General features: G+C 37.7%; 1 protein-coding gene across 13 annotated transcripts in view; it reads left to right on the forward strand.

Moving 5' to 3' along the window:
• The window catches only part of KLF12 (KLF transcription factor 12), a 590,400-nt gene that overhangs the window by 338,913 nt on the left and 231,062 nt on the right, over positions 1–20,425 (forward strand). For all 13 annotated transcript variants that reach the window (XR_012009964.1, XR_012009965.1, XM_072782791.1 and 10 more), the window contains one exon: positions 9,935–10,024. Coding sequence is in view for 9 of the 13 variants with exons in the window: in XM_072782791.1 (XP_072638892.1) it covers positions 9,935–10,024 (90 nt within the window). In the remaining 4 variants the exon portion in view is untranslated. The remainder of the gene's footprint in view (positions 1–9,934; positions 10,025–20,425) is intronic.

Consider the following 20,425-nt stretch of genomic DNA (forward strand, 5'->3'; position numbering starts at 1 on the left):
AACATACCATTACCATTCAACTTTTATGATAGTTCATAGACTCTAACACATAAACCTGAGTGGTTCTTTAGAGTCAAACAAAAATCTGATTAGAATATCCATTCTTAAAAGTAAGTTTGGAAAGGATGGGTAAAAATGATATTACTACTACTAATTTAAATTATTTAATATAACAACGTAAAAGACTTGTGAGGTACTGAAGCACGTTATGTGCATTATCTCATTGAATCCTTAAAACAGTTCTGTGAAGTAGAAAATTACCTGTATCTTACAGATGTGAAAATTGGAACCATAAGAAGATTATACACTAAACAAGTACATTGACTCTAACCCAGGAAGTGTATTTCATTGAGCCCATTTTCTAGGCAATATTCTATTCCTACTTACATTTCTGTGCAATTATGAAAGCGTACAGAAAAAACATAGGTATGGAAGATAGACTGCTTTTAAAAAGTTAAAAAATTAGGTTGTTTGAATTCTGGAAGATGGAACTGAGAAAAAATGAAAGTAGATATGTAACAGCACTGCCAGTAGAAATGTTGACTTAGCACAGGGTTTGGATTGTACATAAAATTTAATTATTATACCTGAAGACATCATTTGGAGAATCTGGAAAAGTCATAGCTAGAGGTGAATATATTTGGAAACTGACAGATTACATTTTGAGTGGAGCCTGTACATTTGGCAGCCAACCAATAATGTCTTCACTGCATTCCCAGGATCTAGAGTATGGGGAAAAAGAAGAAATACATGGCCACTTTTTTGATGTGTCCGACATGGCTGGCCAGACAATGCTAACTGTTGCAGCTTCCTATTGTTAATGTAATCTTTTAATAAAAAGTACTTTAGTTACATTCTTTTTTGGACAACATGACAAACATTATATAGTGCTTTTACCTGCTTAACCATCCTTCTTGGATGAAATAACCTGTAAAAATTCATCTTTTTCTACCTTGACTTTTTTAAAACATGCATTAAAAACCAATATTGTGCGTAGGGATTTCAAGGAATGTAATATTATATTTGTTATAAAATCTTAACTAAATAAAAACTTAGTTTACTTGTTTGCAGTTTACATATTTTCTGGGTATGAATGAGAACCTTAAGGCTGAGTTTTCCCTTTTTGTTTTCATTAGAATAGTCATAATAAAAAAATCAACTTGGGTTATTAATTCTCCTCAAAGTTCTTTTACTTATTTCCAACTCCTCAGTACTGTTTCTTCAGGCTCTGCAGGAGACAAACAGTCAACAAGGCCATGTTTTAATAAGATAATCCATTTGGATTTGATAAGGAGCCATTTGACATCATTGTAGACCAGGAAAGGTGAAAATATAGGTCAATAGTCATTTCCTTTGTTTCCTACAGAAAATAAATGACTTAATACTTGATAGTAATCTTAATTTTCTCTAGGCATAGAAGACCGGTGTTGTTATTTCATTACATAATCCATTCAGTGTTCTGGATGTGTTTTCATTAATATCCACACGATTTTCATCAAGGATAATGACTGATGAATATGTTAATGTACAGTCCTTTTAAACTTGTACTTTGGCAAATATCTAGTTTTTTTGTTATTTTTTTTTTATGTTTCACTAATCACAGAAGTCTGTCATACTTTATAAATCCTGATGAGAGTGTTAGTCAAAGCAGAGTCCATTCTTGCCTTGAAGGTGAAGCTTATAAAATGACATATATATGTTTGCTTTATTTCAACCAAACCTATGTTTCCAAGTTTGGATAAATTTGACTTTATGTATCTCTTATAAGATTAAAACATATTCAGCCTAAGAGAAATCTTCCTGTGTGTGTGACAGATCTTGTGTATGGAAAAATATGTTGAAATTAAGTGATATACTCAAATACTCATCTAACTCAGAATATAGTAGGTCCTATAAGGGATACTGGAGGAATATATGCCATGGTTGGCTTTTCCTATTGGGTAGCCTGCCTCAACCTTTGCAAACAATCTAGAAAAATTAGCCATCTTTGACACTCCCTCTCACTCTGTTTTATCACCATACTTCCTCCTCCTTGCCAATCATCAAAAGCTGTTCATTTTGCCTATGTACTATTTTTCAAATACTTTTCCTACTCTTCCTTCCTACTGCCATGGCCTTAGGTCTAGCTTACCACCTTTCTCCTGGGCTATCTGGCTCACCTATGAACTGGCTCTTCCTTTTGCATCAAGTCCTATATGTTTATAGGGCATCTTTCAAATTAATTCTAGTGCCATCTTCCTAAACACGAAGCGTAAACATACTATGTTTTTGCTAAATAGGCCTTCACAGCTTCCAGTCACATATTGTGTGATGCCCAAACACATTTCTTCCCCATTTGCCTTCAGCTCTTGAGGCAGGAAGCTTTTCTATCTTGTTCACTTGTGCTCCTAGCAGCTAGCATATGGCGGCATTAATGAAACATTTTTTAATGAATAAATGAAGTGCCATAATATATGAGACCCTTTACAGCCTGACCTGATCTCCTCTCCACTTTCTCCTCCAATGCACGTATGTTCCAGCCACACCAAATCCTTTACCATTCTTCGTAAGCATAGGGTATTTTATTACCCTATGATTGTGCTTATGTTCTTCTCGTTTGTCAACGAACAGTTACCACCAGGGTTAGTTAGACCCAGGAATAATGAATTGGCCTTATGTCTGCCTACATTTATTGTTCTCATTAGCCCAGCAAATATTTACTAAGCACATACTATCTATTAGACACAGTTATAAGTCTGGATATAGGGATATTGTTATAGAGAAGACGACAAGGCCACGTCCTATCCTGCAACTTACATTCTAGTGTAAGAGCAAATAAAGAATGTGTCAGGTGGTGATGTGTATAAAGATGGAATAGAATACAGAGAGGCCTACGGGAGAGAGTGTTTTTGGCATGACTGAAATGTAATCTGAGCAGAATGGTAGAAAATGGGGATGGGTTTAGCTGGTTTGCAGCACATGAGAAACACGGTCAGAGGTACGTTGGGTAGGGCAGGCTTGGGACTTTAGACGGATCTTAGTACTGTTTGCCTTCCTTGTGTCTCTAATCTGCCTGCTTTTGCCTTACTGCTCCAGCCTCAGTCCCCATTCCAGCCTTTTGTCAGATCAGGAGTCTCAAGCACACTAGCCAGAGTAGCTTGGGCAGCTCGGGGCATACACAGTTTGCAGCTGATGTTTGAAGACTCAGCAGTTGAGGCTTTCTATCCCCAGTAGCAATGGAAAGTAGACTTTGCCCCAGAGTTAGGCTGCCTGCCATTTTCATAATCTTGGGTAGATGACTTAATCTCTCTGAATCTGAATTTTCTGGTCTAAAATGGACATAGCAAAAAACAAAACAAAAAATAGCTGTCAGGGGAATAAATGGCTAGAATGAAACTATAAAACTTCCTCCTTTTGTTCCCTGATCTACCCTAAATGCCTAAACAGTATCTGGTACTCAGTAAGTGTTTTTTTTTTTTTGAGTGAATCAGTAAATGAATAATTTGATGAGTGTGAAGCATATGAAACAACAATGCTCAGTAGGTATATGCTCAGCAAATGGTAGCCATTATTATTATAGTTGTTAATATTATTATTTTTAGAATTGTGATCTGTGTGATCATCCTGTGTTACAAGTGTAATTTTCTTTTTCTTTTTTTTTTTAAAGGATTTTTTTTTTTAATTTTAATTTTTAGATAGTCACACAGAGAGAGAAAGAGGCAGAGACACAGGCAGAGGGAGAAGCAGGCTCCATGCACCGGGAGCCGATGTGGGATTCGATCCCGGGTCTCCAGGATCGCGCCCTGGGCCAAAGGCAGGCGCCAAACAGCTGCGCCACCCAGGGATCCCCACAAGTGTAATTTTCCATGTGTGGAGTCTAGTGTGTTGGTCCTTCTGCCTGGCCTCATGGTGTCTGGTCTATGCGTCCATGCATGTGCCCAGGGAAGGAGGCTTGGGCTGGGCATATGCTGTCTAATTCCTTTCTGCTCTGTTTCCTAGCTCTGGCCTCTGCTGGGGCTAAGCCCTCAGAATTGTTTCTGCTAGCCCTATAGAGGGTCTGATTTCTGGCCTCTTTTTCCAGGACTGAATTCACTTCTCTCTTGTCTTTATTTATTTATTGAGATACAGTTGACATATAACCTTATGTTAGTTTCAGGTGTATAATATTAATGATTCAATATTTGTATCTATTGTGAAATGATCACAGTGGGTCTAGTTAGCATCCATCATCTTGCATAGGAAAAATTTTTCTGACATCCATTCTCTTAGCAGTCTTCAAATACACAATACAGAATTATTAACTATAGTCACCATGCTGTGCGTTACATCCCCAGAATTACTTTGTTCTGTAAGTGGAAGTCTGTACCTCTTGACCACCTTCCCATTACACACACATATATGTATCTTGCCTCTGGCAATCACCAGTCTGTTCTCAGTATCTATAAGCTCAATTTTTGGCTTTTTTTTTTTTTTTTTAAATTCCACATGTAAGCAAATTTGTTTGATTTTTGTCTTTCTCTGACTTATTTAGCATAATATCCTCCAGGTTTATCCATGTTGTTGTAAATGGCAAGATTTCCTTCCTTTTTTATGGCTGAATAATTCTTTTACCTTTACGTGACATCAAGAATATGTGTTCGCTCATCCTGACAGCCCACTACCTGCTCTGGCAAGTTAGTGCTCTCCCTGAAATGCCCTAAAGGGTTAACACCTGCCCAGCTGAACTGAAACTTTGCCCTCCCTCTCTGGCGTTTGATTGGTGGTGGGTTGGCACTTCTCTTAACCACAATTTGTCCATTTTTTTTTTTTCTTAACCTGGTTTCTGTTGTTCAGTCTTTGGCTTGCCCCTGTCATTTGCTGCAGTGCCTCATGGTTCACGGATGTGGCATGAACGGAATGAGGGGACTTTGGCATAGCAGAGACCCTCACTGCGTGTGTATGGAGAGATTTGGCTAACTCACAACCCCCAGTGTGCAGTTCTTCAGAAAATGAATGACAAAAATAACATTCTATTCCACTTTGTATTATGAATGCTGAGGTGGAGAGTATTATTTGGAATCTCAGATGACATTTCTAAAATATCGGTGTGAACGGCATTGTTGGGGTAATTTAGCACTTGCCAACATAAGAAACAGAATGATCCTTGCTATCAGGAAAATATAAGTTGCTGCGTGGTACGCAAAATTTTACCAGCCCTTATGAGAGACATAATTCCGTGTTTTCAGGTGAGGTATTTATGGAATAGTTTTTTTAAAAAGCATTTTTATTTAAATTCAGTTAATTAACATATATTATTGGTTTCAGAGGTAGAGGTCAGTGATTCCTCAGTCTTATATAATACCCAGTGCTCATCCCCAATTACCCGTCCCCTCACTCCCCTGCCTTCCAGTGTAGAATACTTTTAAGACTGAAGACAGATATTGCAGAATACTGTATATGTGGATCATTGAAAGCACTGAAGGGGATTTAAGTTGAGAGTTGTAATAGGGCTCTTGTTTAGCTCTTAGTTCTGCCAATATGGTCATCGATGTGCTATCCTCTCTCTCATGCTACACAGCAATGGAAAATGAAAGGCTGGGACAGAATGGCAAATTATTACTGATATTTATTTTGTACTGTTTGAGGTACTTTGATTATGCATATGCCTTATACCAAATTGATCATTGGGAGGATATGTGAGCTAGAGCTAAGAAATTCTGCTTTTATACTTAATCTAAGAGATAATAAATGTGATGCCCAGATGTATCTCTTGAGTATCAAATGTAGAAGATAGTGTTCCTGTACCATCCAAGTACACGAAACTATTGTAAAAATATTGAATGAGCCATCAAAGGTATATGAATATTTTTAAAACACTGGGTGGCGAATGAGATTACTATAGATTTTTCTGGATATTGAAATCAGGATGGGATTGACTTGCTAAATTAATGAGATATTTCTAGGAAAGAATGCATAATCTTATCAAGCCAAGAAAATATGTTGAAAGTTTAACTTAAAGGAAAAATAAAGGAAATAGGTTTGAAACCATGGACTTATTTGACCTCTTACGGATATTCCCCAAAATGTTGACACTCCCAGTGACCAGAACAACACTGACAACTCCCCAGTGACCAGAAGTTGCATATTCAATTCACTCACTAAATCAGCTCAGTTCTGAGAGGAGCTGTTAAATGAGATTCCAGAGTTCCTGAGAGAAGAAGAGCGAGAAAGAGCGAGAAAGAGCGAGAGGGAGAGAGAGAGAGTTGGGGAGGGGTGTTGATTGGGGTAGGGAGGAGGAGAAAGAAGGAGGAAGGATGAGGGAAAGGAGAGAGAGTTCGTATGGAACACTACCCCTTTGTAATCTTGAGACCTCAGACAATTTAACCTCCTGTGTCTCAGATATCTCATCTTCAGAGAATATAGCATTGACTTCTTGGGTTGCTCTAAGGACTAAATGAGTATCCCTTTAGTACAAGGTCTAACCCTTAATAAACATGCAAATATTAAGTATTACTGTGTTTTGTTACCAAGATAATAAAATGATTTTTTTTTATGCTACAATGTGATTTGTTGTATAGTGATAGATATCTGAAACTGGTGGCTGCCTGTAATTCTAATTTCTTAGGTTTGTTGAACCTTACCTATATAAAGTAAGGTGAACTCACTGATTCTCTTGTATTTCAGCACAAATTTTGGAGTTTTGATAAAACAGTTGTGTTTTCTCCAAGGAACTGATGACCCACAGTCCGGAGGAGGGCGAAGAAAAGACTTGCATTTTGGGAATAGGAGGACTAATTCTAGTAGTTGCCATGAGAAAGTCACACCCCCTATTCTGTTTTTCTGAGATGATCATTGATCATGTGTCCCTATGCTTCCCGCACATTCCATTCAAAATATTTTCAGATGTTAGTTTCATCGAAGGTTGTACTTGTCCTGGTTTTGACTAGGAGAGCTCTATCAGCTGGACTTCTGTGTTGCCAAATCTTATTTGGCAAACAGGAAAGTCCAGAGTACAATTCTCAGTGTACATGTAATTGATCAACAGCCAGTTAATAAATCTGATGGTAACTTTTGCTTTAATTAATAAAATGTACTCATATGAAAAAAGTATTGTAAGTGTATGCATGTGTGTGTACCTGTGTATATGAATATATACATACACATGTAAATTATATAGAAATGTATAATATCAAAAGGTTTATTACAACATAAATATACAAAGAACACTATGTTACTAAAATTGATGACTGTAATTTTGTTTACCCCTTGGGAATCAATTGAGCTATTGATTCCATAGCAAATGTGTTTTGATTAAGATCATGGCGAGATATGTTTGACAGCAATTTCAAATTATTAGAGTTTATTACATATTTAAAGTGTATAGTCAGCTGAGATCCTATGTATCTGATTTTAGCTTACAGAGAGAAATTATCGATATTTTGTTCCAGGAACTATATCCTCAATGCTGTACCATGTGCTCCATTAAACCCATATCCTTTCCTGGATGGTCTGGAATACAGTGTGATGCTCAGTGCTTATGTTTATACTAAACAGGGTTAGAATCATGAATGTAGAGATTAATATGCTCTGTATATACTTACAGTATTGCTTTTAGGCTTATATACAAATTGAGTCTGCACTAGTTGAATTTTATAGTTAAAGATTGGTTTCTTAGCTGTGAACATTGTTATTCATGGTGTTATGAATAACACCTGGATGGTGAGTGATCCTGGGAAACCATGGAAAAAGAAATATTTCCAGCGAAAACTTAATTTCTTAAACTCTAGAGATGTGTTTTATTTTTCTACTTTTATAGGAAATGAAAATGTACAATCCTGTCTTTAATACATGTGGAATTATTCAAGAATAACAATAAAAAAATCATGAAAATACAGTGACATTTAAATGTGCTAAATGGAACATGGGCCCAGTCAGGTTTTCATGATTTATCAGTTTTTAACTTCAAAGACTCTGGTTAGCTTGCATTTTTTAAACTAATGAGTTTATCACAGCCTGTGAGGAAAATGGTTAAAGTATATCAGCTGTAAATTGGTACAAAGCACTAAAAGGGACATTAGCCTCTAATCAGATTCCAACAGTTCATTAAACCTGTCTTTCCAGAATCGCTCTTTGTCTTTTCCCTGCCTTTGCAAGACATCTTCCCTTTTCGTCTGGGCAAGACCTCCTCCGGGGTAGCAAGCAATATCAACTCATTCTTCATTGTCTACCAACCAAACAGCCTACGGGATGCTTTGTTAGGGTAGATTTCTGGCTGCTGTGAAGGGCAGGGGCATTGAGGGCTGGCCGGCTGCAGGAAGGCTTTCTTGAAACTGGGTGGTTGCAAGCCAAGCTGGCTGCTTCCAACCATGGAAGCAAGTGACACATTAGGAATTGAGATCCATGCCTGATGTGTAAACAACTCACCAGCCTTCATGAAAGGATTTAAAGCTTTGAACAAATTAACTGAGCTTGCCAGGGATACCACCGTTCTTTCTGCTCTAAGCCATTAGGATGCAAAATGCCTAAAAAATATGGATAAGTCAAAAGCACAAATTTAAAAAAATGCATCCTGTCAGTTTTAATAATATCGCATATTTCTAAGAAAAGAACATGACAGTAGTTTTTCTTCTTTTTATTACCTAATAGACTAGGTAGTATGGAATTTTTAAATGCTCATTAGTTAGCTCTAGAGTAAATTTGCCTTTTCTTCTTGTTGATGTCTCAGAGCAAATATTTGTGATAAGAGGCCCTATAAATTTTATTTCTTATTTTTCTTAAAAAAGAGTGGCAAGAAAGAGAGATAATTAGAGCTTTACTATACTGCACTCTGTTGGTATTATTTGGTAATAAAAACGTTTATGATTTGTCGAGGTGGGAGTTGTTTTTATTTAACCATTCAAAAGAAAAGCAACTATGTGAGAGGCAAACCCTGAAGATTTAGAAATGCTATTAACCCTTGTCATCAGAGGTGGGCAAGATATTTAGAAACAGGTCACTCTTTCTTTTAATGACACCACTTTAGAGTCATGTGCATTCTGTGATGGAGCAAAGGAAACATTATAAAAACTCAAATTTAGTCACTTCAGTTTCTTAGTATGGTCAGTAGATGAATGTAAAGTTGACATTAAACATGTTTTAAAACATGATTTTGGTCTGAAGCAAGCAATGTTGAATGTCTTTAGGATTCCCTTCATAGGTTATTGACTTTAGAAAATCCCCAAAGCAGTGGAAAAAGAACCTTCATTTAGCCTGTTTGTAAATATGGTTTGAAATTCTACTGAGTCACAGTAGAAATAAGGTTCTCCTTTCAAGAAGTGGTGAATTCACCTAAACATATACCAAAACAGAAAACAAATTGTTATTTATTTTTGGGTTGAGACTTGAGCTTAAAAATTCACTCTCAATCCAAAATTTATATTAGTTGCTTTTGAAGTAGATGCTTGGGGTTGATCTATAGAAATTTTCATCTGATATGAATTGCTGTACCAGAATTCAGTGTCTAGAATTATATTTTCTTGGTTTTCAAATTATTTAGCCTTTGACACTAATATGAGCATATAGTCATTTTTTAAATCTATTTCCTCCTTTGTGGATTTCTGCACACATACGACCCCCAGAGCTAAGGACGAAGGAAACATCCGTCTGCTTCCTTCCACTATTGCAAAAGTGTGATGAATTGTTCCAGCCCCATATAAATTAATGTTAAGGTTTCTTTATTCCAGTTTATTATAGTCTGACCTCCAACCCAGAGGTCAGAGAATCAGACTGATTAATTCAACTTCTTGGTCATTATTTCAAATGATAGTTCAGAAGAGGGGCATAATTGGTTATGCTGATATTCTCATTTAATTATACTTCATTGTTAAAAATTAGGTTAGCAGTACTAAATGTACTACTTACTATGAAGGAAGACTCTACCAGATGTCCTCATGTGAATGCTTTACAGCTGACTTTCCCTCTCTCTTTTTGTTCTCAGAATATCAACACGTTTGAGAACAGAATGTTAATGCTTGATGGGATGCCGTCGGTCAGAGTCAAAACAGAGCTTTTGGAATCTGAACAAGGGGTGAGTTTCCAATGGTGCCCCACCCTTTTCTCTTTATGATAGTGGCAGTCGTTTCCAGAGCATCTTGACGTTTGCAGAATGCTTCTGATTTTCACTGGCCTGTGCTTTTCTCTTTTCTCCTTGTCAGGAGTCAAGATTATCTGAGACTGATTGGTTCTCATCCATTTGCAGCCTCTAATATTACTACCTTGGAAAAGAGAACTTCCTGAAACTAGGAAGGCACAGTGACCTTATAAGAGCCATATGGTTTTATTGAAGTTAGTGAATGTTTTGAAAAGCTAATATAAATCCAAAGAAAAGAGAAATTATTAAAAAAAAAAAAAAGATAGGAATATAACATCCATGCCCAAACGGCTTGTTTCTTTCTTAGGAAATTACAGAGTACAGGTATGGGAATGTTACTGTTTGTTGGATTGATTCTCTTTTGACATTTGCATCTACCCTTTTTTATGCCATGAGGACTAGAGGACAGATGATGCAATTTAGGTCAGTGAGTTTGAAATAGACCTAAAGCAAAAGGGGACTTAAATTTATAAATACATAGCAAAATGGACAAATTAACATATGGCTAGTGAAAATATGAAGCTAGATTTCTTTTTTAAAAGGACATAGGTGATTTTATAATTATTAACATTTTTAGCTTCAGTAGTTAAAATTATAATAAGGGCAATATGACTGCTTACAGCATTGGCTCACCATGTTTTAGATTTAAGTGAGAAAGCACTGCTTGTGTGCCTAAGAGCACACTGCCTACCTCTGTTACTCATCACCACTGAGGCAGTACAGAGGACTAAGGAAGGGATAAATTAAGTAAATATTTAATCTTAATCTTATTAGTGTATCTCTTACCAAAAGAAGCAAAACATAGGCAATGTTTAGTAATTGACTAATTGGAAGAAATTTTAAAAGTAAATCAAATTTAACTTGTAAAAATCTATGTGCATGAGTTCATGTGGGACCCCATTCAAGGGGTTAGGATGCTGATGTATTAAAAGGACTTCATAATGAGGAACTTAGGGCATGAATTCAGATGTAGCATGTAGAGGGTTTCTCCAATAACTTCCCCCTTCCTGAGTAATATATATGTCAGGGTGTGATATGTAGTAGTGTATATGTCTCTTCTTCACTGTAAGCCTGTGTCTGAAAGTTTATATTCAGTGTTGATTATTGTAACTCTGCAGTGAACTTTGTGGGGTGTGACAACCAATAATACACCCTCCCTGATCTATGCATGACATAATGACCGACTCACATTGGGTTCAACCTAAAACTTAGGCAGTGGAGCATTGTGGTGGAAAAGACCATGTGGCAGGGACTAATATTATTTGATCGTTGTAGACAAAGCTTCAGAAAAAGTCTTGTGTTCACCTGGATTTTCTAGTATGACTCAAGTTAAATTCTGTCTTCCAAATCATACAGTTTTTACCTTTGCTGTTGAACCTAACACAGGAAGGATTATTTTTATTTCTTTGGAATTTCTGTTTTCTTAATCTAAGTGCGTAAGTATCAGTTTCATAAAATAAATTTCTACACACCCCGTGTTTAAGTTGAACACACTGCACAGACCATAGCATCTCATCACATAGCATCACCATCACACGCTGATGGAAAAATGAAAAAGTGGTTTATTCCACGTTGTTGCTTTTATTTTACGAAATGTTCTTCAACTTGAATAGCAATAAATCCACTCAAGTCATGCATGTTGGAGGAAGTACAGAAGCCAGAGACTACTATTTGGGTCATTAGTCAGAACCAGGATGGTGCACTGTTGTCACCAGCTCTGGGAATCTTTGATGATATCATGATACTTCTTTCTCCTTTACTGTAATATGCAGTTTGAAAGTAAGGTTTGCATGAAGTATTTAGATGCACGCACACACACATACAAAAAGCCAATATTCCCAGGGGGTTTGCATTGTAACTAAGAACCTCATGCCACATGATCTATAGAAAATATTTACGGCCCTCAAATAGGGATAGGAAAAATGGTAGGTTCATAGGTTTTACTTAATGCTTATTTATTAAAATCAATTTTCCTCCTTGTGAATGGAGCTGTTGTTAGTATTTTAACCCTAATTTAGATTGTGTATGTTGAAGGGAAGTAAAAACTTGATTTTATTCTTTTCCTTGGCTTTGTATGTACTTCTTAAATACATGGCAGATATAATTTTTTTCTCTTTTATAGTGAAACTTCAAGAGAAGCAGCCCTGTGTTTAATGAAATGTATTATGACCTAATTATTTATGGAGTACAATAATTTGTGTTTAATCATTTATAATACTTCAAATCAATTCTTCTTTAAAATTAGGGATAAATCTAGACTTTTAGTGAACTTCATTTTTGGTTGTTTTACTGGAGTTTTTAATTGGGGATAATAGGATGAGTGATATGCGGTATCATTTCAGAACCAGAACTTTTTTACATAAGGAATACTAGAATGCTAAAGATTCCTTTATTTCTGTCTTATAGGACTCTTTCCTCATTTCCTGGTAAAAGCTGGATGAGGATTTTTTTTTTAATACAGTGTAAACATTGGTGAAATTAAAATAATCGCGTGTGATCATGGGCTTCTGAAAAAGATATTAGTAACAGTGAACACAAAGTTAAGAAATGAATCTGAAGAAAAAAAAAAAGAAAAGAAAGAAATGAATCTGCATCACAACAATAAATGGGAAAGCCTGAGCTTGATGTCAAGGATTGGATTCTGTAATCACTTCGGAAAACCTGATTTCAAGACTGTTTTTAAGACATAGACATTAAATGTCCAGTCTTTAGGGGAAGAAAACTTTAGTGTGCCTTTCAGGCCCCAGGCAGTATTGTAAAGATACACTACTTTCCATGGACCTCAGGTTTTCAGTGCACCATGAAGGCATATGTTCCTTCTCCCCTTCTGGCTATAAATAGTCCCTTAGGTCTTCCGCCGCCAGCTGGTCTATACATATCCCCCCACCCTTCTAAGGAATTCAGGACCAGATGACCACATTTCAGAGCTGGAAGATAGACTGTGGGATGGGTCTAGGTTAGCCACTCTGCTTTCTCTCTTCTCTGAAAAGTTCTGGCTGCCTTGCCTCATTCTCTTCATGGTTTTATGGCATGTGAATGTGATCATATCTCATCAATCAGATTGTCAGCTCTTAGAGGATAACAAGTATTTCTTGTATTTTTCTTGTAGGTCCTGGCACATAGTCAGTGGTCATTCACTTGTCTGGGCATTATAACTGGCATGGTAAAAAAACAAACAAACAAACATGAAGCCAGTCAATAGCTCATTATAAATCTGCTCTGTCTACTTCATAGGGTTGTTGTGAACAAAAAAATAAAAATTGGAAATACTGGAAACATACATTCTCATTGGCATAGTCTTCACCTTGTCGCCGTGTGAACTGGGTAGATATAGTGGAATGTCGACACCAACTCTGTGGCTTGCCTTCTGTTTGGAATTCTGTGGCTTCTGCATCCTTAGTTTTAGGATATCTAAGTAGATCATTATTGTAGTCTCTTGAAACGTGACTTCAGTTTTCTTCAGGCTTGGTAATACAACACATGCTGCTAAGCAGTCCATGGGAAGAGCATGTGCTCTTGTGATACACTTCAGGGGCTCAGCAAGGAGTATTGGAGTGACTTTGACTGTGACCTTTGGTGCTTGTGTCCTGCTGTTACAAGAGCTTCCCAAATGCCGTCAGCCGTTGGATGTTCTAACATGTTATTAAGCAAAGAACTAAAGCAGGAAGAAGAGGACTGGAACGATTCCACCCAGAGATAAGGTAGTAACAGAGAAAGGGTACTGCCTCAAAAACAAAATGTGATTTTGTTCCTGGCCTTGCAGTTTACTGGCTTGAGTGGCACTGGGAAGTTACTTCATAACTCTAGGCCTCTATGTCCTCATCTGTATAGTGGGGGTGTTAGAGGCTGGCCCAAGTTCCATCTGACATTCTTTGATTATGGTAATGGGCCAAGAGTGAGAAAAAGCATTTCCCATGATGAGTTTAACAATCATATGACAGGGAGGTTACCTGTGTATGTAGGTAGAAATGTTGTCACTTTAAAAAGTGACAGACCCAAGTTCAGATACTCTCTCTGCCAGGGGCCACTTGTGTGTGTCCTGTTGGTCTCTATCCACCTATTTCTTCACTTCTAGGAAGTGAAGGGAACCGTCTAGCATCCTAAGACCCTGCCTGCATATGGTGACTGCTGAATAAATATTCTTCCTTTGAAAAAAGCAGGAATAAAAAGAGCCCAATTGCTTCAGTTTCTATAGCTGCAGTTCTCATATTGTAGTTAGCAGAGATTAAACATCTGGGTTAATTTATCATTTAAGGTAAATCTCAAATTCTAACCCTTATTTTTTCATTTGAATTTTTATTTAAGCATATCTGGAGAAATATTTCAAATTCTTATTAGATTTTATCACAAAAAAATGGAATAATGAAGCCAGAAATCAATGATTATATTAACACAAAAATGCCATCCTATTTTGATATGATAGTGGTATTTGGCCACAGTTTTTTAAAAAAGGAGTTCTGAGTTTGTATACTTCAGAAGTGCATATTGATATATTTGCAGGTGAAGTGATTAGGTGTCTGGGATTTGCTGCAAAGTGAGATGGGAGGACAGAACGGATGGGGAGAAAGATAAGACTGACCAGGAGTCCATCATTATTAAAGCCACATGTAGCCAGTACCCAGAGGCTCTATAACCATTGTGTCTCATTTTGTATGTGTTTGAAATTCTTGAAAGTAAAATGTTTAAACAGGAAAAGAAGCTCTCAGTAAAAATAGAAGAATACATCAGTGCACGGGCGCCAGTGGGAGTCCTGAAGGAAATATGCATCACTCAGCCACTCTCACTGTTCTTAGTCTATGGGGAAAGGAGCTGACCTGAGTCCCTCCACCTGCCACAGCAGTGGTCCAGACTGTGGTTACCCGTCCACTCCCTTCCCCTGGAGGGGCAGGTGCAATTCTGACCTGTGAGCCTATAGGTAGAGTGGTAGCAAAAGTAGCGTAGAGAGAGAAGGAGAAAGACGTTAGGTGTTTTGCCAATTTTAAGTATTCCTAGCATTCAGTAACTGGGTTGTAAAAGACCCTTATGTATTATGTATTATGTTGGGAATCAAAACCCGATGCCTCTTTTTTATGTTTATTTTTTAAAGATTTTATTTATTCATGAGAGATAGAGAGAGGTAGAGACACAGGCAGAGGGAGAAGCAGGCTCCCTGTGAGGAGCCTGATGCGGGATTTGATCCCAGGATCCCAGAATCCTGCCCTGAGCCAAAGGCAGCTGCTCAACCACTGAGCCACTCAGGCACCCCAGATGCCTCTTTACCACAGCTGTGCAGTCCAGAAGGGTGTGGGTATGGCAGGAGGAGGGTTTAATTGTATCCTCCATGGTTTACTAACTTACAGATCCCTATGAGCTCCCTAATTTCAGAGGTAGGACAGAAGGGAGCAATGGTCCTGTTCCAAGAGGCAGCTTGCAGTAACTTTTACAAACCATTCTGCAGGTCATTCATAACAAGGTGGTGGAGGCATTTCTGTATCACAAAGGACGGACTAGCACCTTTAAGTCAACTATATGGTACCTTCCTGTAGTGTGGAGCTCTCGCTTTATGCTTCTCATTATTCCTCATTGTCTCAGTGCAAGGAGCTTATAGCTGGGCCGGGCTCAATAAATAGTGATTCAGATGCTATTTATTGTAAGTGAGAGCCAGTGCCAGACGGTAGAATATTGAGGATTTTAAGACAGGTGCTAGTTTGGAAAAGACCCCAATCTTCAGGCTTAGTAAAGAAATAGAGACAGGTGGAAGATGGTACCTGAACCTAGACATGTTCTATGGAATGTTTAAGACAGGCAGTTACATTAAAATTTAGTAGCTTTAGAGAGAGAGGGAAAAAAAATACCCCAACAACAAACCTTTTTCTTTTCCTCAGTAAACTGTTATGTTTAGTTTAACATAAAAGGTTTAATATATATCTGTGTGTAAAAGCTTAGCAAGACAGCGTTACTTTAATGACTTTATCAGAAGAGAAGAAAAGGCATTGTAAAAATGCCACTTGCATTACCCTTTTAACCGAGGCTCATTATTACCTCCCCTACTGTGGAACAGGAGCCAGCATAGCTAGTAAATTGGTAGAATTATCTTAGACATATGAATTTGCTTATCATTTAATATTCTCTGATGACCCACTGCTTGAGATCTTTTGATCTGTAGTAAAATCTTTACGTGTCACTACTGGGCTTCAAAGGGAAACATATGCAGAAGCTATGTTATTCCTAATGCGAAAAGACCATTAAAAAAAAAAAGCAGGAAAAAATATCTATACTTGTGAAACTCATTTTAAGGAAGAGCTATCCTCCACTAAAGAAGCAGAGTTGGACTGATTTTAATAATGTCAGAATGGCCAATAAATGTATTAATAGAAAGAATTGAAAATCAATGAGCTGTGATAGTAATTACAGATAGTACCCCAGGGAAATATAGCAGGCAGACAAATCCTTTCCCTTGGGGGCTGCCCTGGGCAAAGCTATGAAGTTGATAATTCTGCCCTCCTTTTTTCCTGTTAGCAATGTGCTTTCTCCTTCAACTTAATTCTCCTCCACTCGCAACCCAGACACTCCCAACTCTCTGTGCTGTGATGGCTCCTGGTACCCACCGATACCCACCAATGACTGCTTCTAACTGGAGTCTGCTTAATTGAGGAAAATGTGAAGTGCTATTCTTTCTGGAGTCATTTGCATTTTTATAGGGTCAGTGCTTTGTAAAAAGGAACCCTTCTTAAAGAGGTTTCATGCTCTGAGTAATTTGGAAATTTTCAAGTTGGAGAAAATTAGCCTCTCCAAAATATTTTAGTTTATGCACAGTTGTGTTCTCCTTTGTGGACTTGTCTTCATGGTGGAATTTCAGAAACAAAACCTGGATCGTGAGGCGAGTGTTGCTCTTTACCTAGATGTGTTTTCGCGTGCTAATATTTGCATACTAGCTCATAGTTTATACCTGTGATGATAGCTTATTTAACCCTTGGAGGACTTTGGCTTCTGACCACTAGGGGAATTGACTTCTTACCATAAACAACTAGAAAACCAGACAAAATAGATGAGATGTTTTTACATATTGAACAATAGGCAGTAAAGGACTGTGATTCTTGGGAGTGGGGTAGGAAAGGATGTGAACTTTACTAGGGCCTTAGCCTTCTGCTTTAAAGTAAAGCAGAGGGAAAGAACCCAAATGGGGCTTAGCAGGCACTGAGTTAGGCAGGTAGGGATTGGAATTTGGGAGAAGTCAAGGCAACTGGTTTTTAAGGGGAACAATAACAGAGAGGAAGGAGTTGTACAGAGAGAGTGCCAGAGATCCTGAAAGTGGTCCCCTTGGAAGGATTTGGCTATGTGTGGAGGAAAGCAAGGAAAGAATAAGGAAGGCAATGGGTGGAACAGTTTTTTGTTTTTTTTTTTTTTTTAAGATTTTATTTATTAGAGCTTGTGTGCATGGACATGCACACCAGTGGGGGGAGGGGCAAGCATATTCCAAGCTGAGTGCAGAGCTTGACTCCGAGCTGGATCCCAGGGCCCTCAGATCATGACTTGAACTGAAGTCAGATGCTCAGCTGACTGAGCCACCCAGGAGCCCCTCAGGGAACAATTTTTAGAGCTCACATACGGTTCACACAGACCAGAATGGAGAGATGCATTTGTACTTGGGGGCATTTGGTCGAGGTCTCAGAAAGGCCATGGCTTTAGTAATGGGGCTGAATTAGTCCCACAGTATTCTGGGCTGGGTCTTGCCATAATGGACATGAGAGGCAAATCCTGAAAGGGTCACACAGATCTGCAAGTTACTTAATTATGCCATAGCAAAATCCAACACTCTAAAGGAAGACACAACAAGATCTCACCTTCAATAATGTGAAAGTTCCACTGTCTGGCTACTGATCATAGTTGATTGGATTGACCAGATAGAAAAAAAGACTTGAGAAAATGAGCAAAGCCTCCATGATCTGTGTAACAATCTCAAGTAGTCTAACATATGTACAATTGAACTGTAAGGCTAGGGCAGGTCAAAAAAATTGTTTGAAGAAATAATGGCTGGACATAACCCAAATAGGAGAAAAACCCATGTATTCGAGAAATTCAAGTAGCCCGAAGCAGCATACAGACACACCAAAGCATAAAATAATCAAATTGCTGGAAACAGGTAATGAAGAATAGTTTTAAAAGCAGCCAACAGAGAAGGGAGGAATATGTCTGATATACAAAGGAGCAAAAATCAGACTTCTTACTAGATACCATGTTAAGACAAAATAAAAAACTTCCTTGGGTAAAAGAAAAGGACATTAGATAGAAGTCTGGATCTATCCAAGGAAGTGAAGAGCACTCAAAATGGTAAATACCTAGGCAAATATAAAAGTTCTAAAAAATCTTTTTAAAAGAAAATTGTGCAAAGCAAACAATAATATTATGGAGTTTATAACATATTGGTTGAAAATGAGCAACAGCTGTATCTCAGAGACAACGGGAGCATGGAGGGAAGTATACCATTGGCTACGGTATTATTTGAAGGTAGATGGTGTTAAGTTAAAGGTATACATTGTAAATCCTAGAGCAACCACACATATACACACACAGTAAAACACCCAATGTAGTTAATAAACTAATGGTGGAAATGAACTGGAAGCGTTTTTAAAAATAATCAATTTCACCTGAATGAAGGCAGAAAAGAGGAAAGATGAACAAAGAACAGATAGGAGAAATAGAAAACAAAGAGCAAGTTGGTACATTTAAACACTATGTGTTGATAATTGTGTGAAAGGGAAAGAGTTCAAGCATTCCATTTAAAAGATAGATTGTCAGCTTGGAAATAAAAGCAAGACCTAATTACATGCCATCTGTAAGATGTTCTCTTTAAATATAAAGATACAGGTACAAAGTAAGAACAGAACAGAATTGAGAATAGTCAAAATCAGGAAACAGAAAAGAGAATGGTGTTTGTTAGGGGTTTGGTGGTTAGGGGTTTGGTGGACTGGGATGTGGACAGTTGTTTGCTGGTGCAGAGTTTCAGTTTTGCAAGATGAAAAAAGATCTGTTAACAATAATGCAAATGTGGTTAACACTGCTGATCTGCACATGTAAAAATGGTTGCAGATAAATTTTATATTTTGTGTTCATTACCTCAATTAAAACGAAGAATAAGTTTAAAATCCAGAGGGCAGCCCCGGTGGCTTAGTGGTTTAGCGCCGCCTTCAGCCCAGGGCATGATCCTGGAGACCCGGGATCGAGTCCCACGTCAAGCTCCCTGCATGGAGCCTGCTTCTCCCCCTGCCTGTGTCTCTGCCTCTCTGTGTGTCTCTCTCATGAATAAAGGAGTAAAATCTTAAAAAAAAAAAATTAAAATCCAGAGAACTGATGGTTCATAACTGTACCAGAGAGCTTGTATGGATTATTGAACTGAGTGGCTGGCGGAAGACTTCAACAGAAATCATTTCAAATGGCCTCGCATGGGACGCAACTTTTTAAAAAGCCAGCTTGTTATAGCAGCAACCATGTGTGAATAAATGACCCCGTTTTTACTTACAGTACATACTTCTTAAATAAATGTTGGTTTTAACAACATCCTTCTGACTCCAGAGGAAAAAGTTTTGCGTGAAACCTGAGGTCATTTGGGTGTAGTCATCCCTGTCATGTTGATTGTGGACAAGGTTTGTCCTTTTCCAGATCAGACACTAGAATTCTTATGTCTGACAACATTTTTATTATTAAAAAATTTAAACATATAAGAAAACCTTTCAAGAAGAAAAGAAAAAGCATGAGCACATTACCTTGAAATAAAAGCTGTTAATCGTTCAAATTATTTTCTTCCAGGAACATAATTAATCTATACTAAATATTCTTTTGAGCAAACAGAAAGTAATAGGATAGAAAAAGATATATATATATATATACACACACACACACACACACACATATACATATATACCCTAAATCACAACAGCAAAAAGAAAACTGTGTCCCTGTTTTATTTTTTATTTTATTATTTTTTAAAATTTTTATTTATTTATGATAGTCACACACAGAGAGAGAGAGAGAGAGGCAGAGACATAGGCAGAGGGAGAAGCAGGCTCCATGCACCGGGAGCCCGACGTGGGATTCGATCCCAGATCTCCAGGATCGCGCCCTGGGCCAAAGGCAGGCGCCAAACCACTGCGCCACCCAGGGATCCCTGTGTCCCTGTTTTAATATTAGACCAAATAACTTCAGAACAAGGACTATAACCTGAGATAAAGTAGAACATTTCATAATGATAAGAGGATCAATTTATTAAGAGGACGTAACAGCCCTAAATGCTCTTGTACCTAAGTAAACCCTGGAGTATATGTAATGTTGCCTCCATTACTAAGGAAAATCGCAGAGGTA

The sequence above is a fragment of the Canis lupus genome, chromosome 17 (assembly GCF_048164855.1).
Source record: "Canis lupus baileyi chromosome 17, mCanLup2.hap1, whole genome shotgun sequence".
Lineage (NCBI taxonomy): Eukaryota > Metazoa > Chordata > Mammalia > Carnivora > Canidae > Canis > Canis lupus.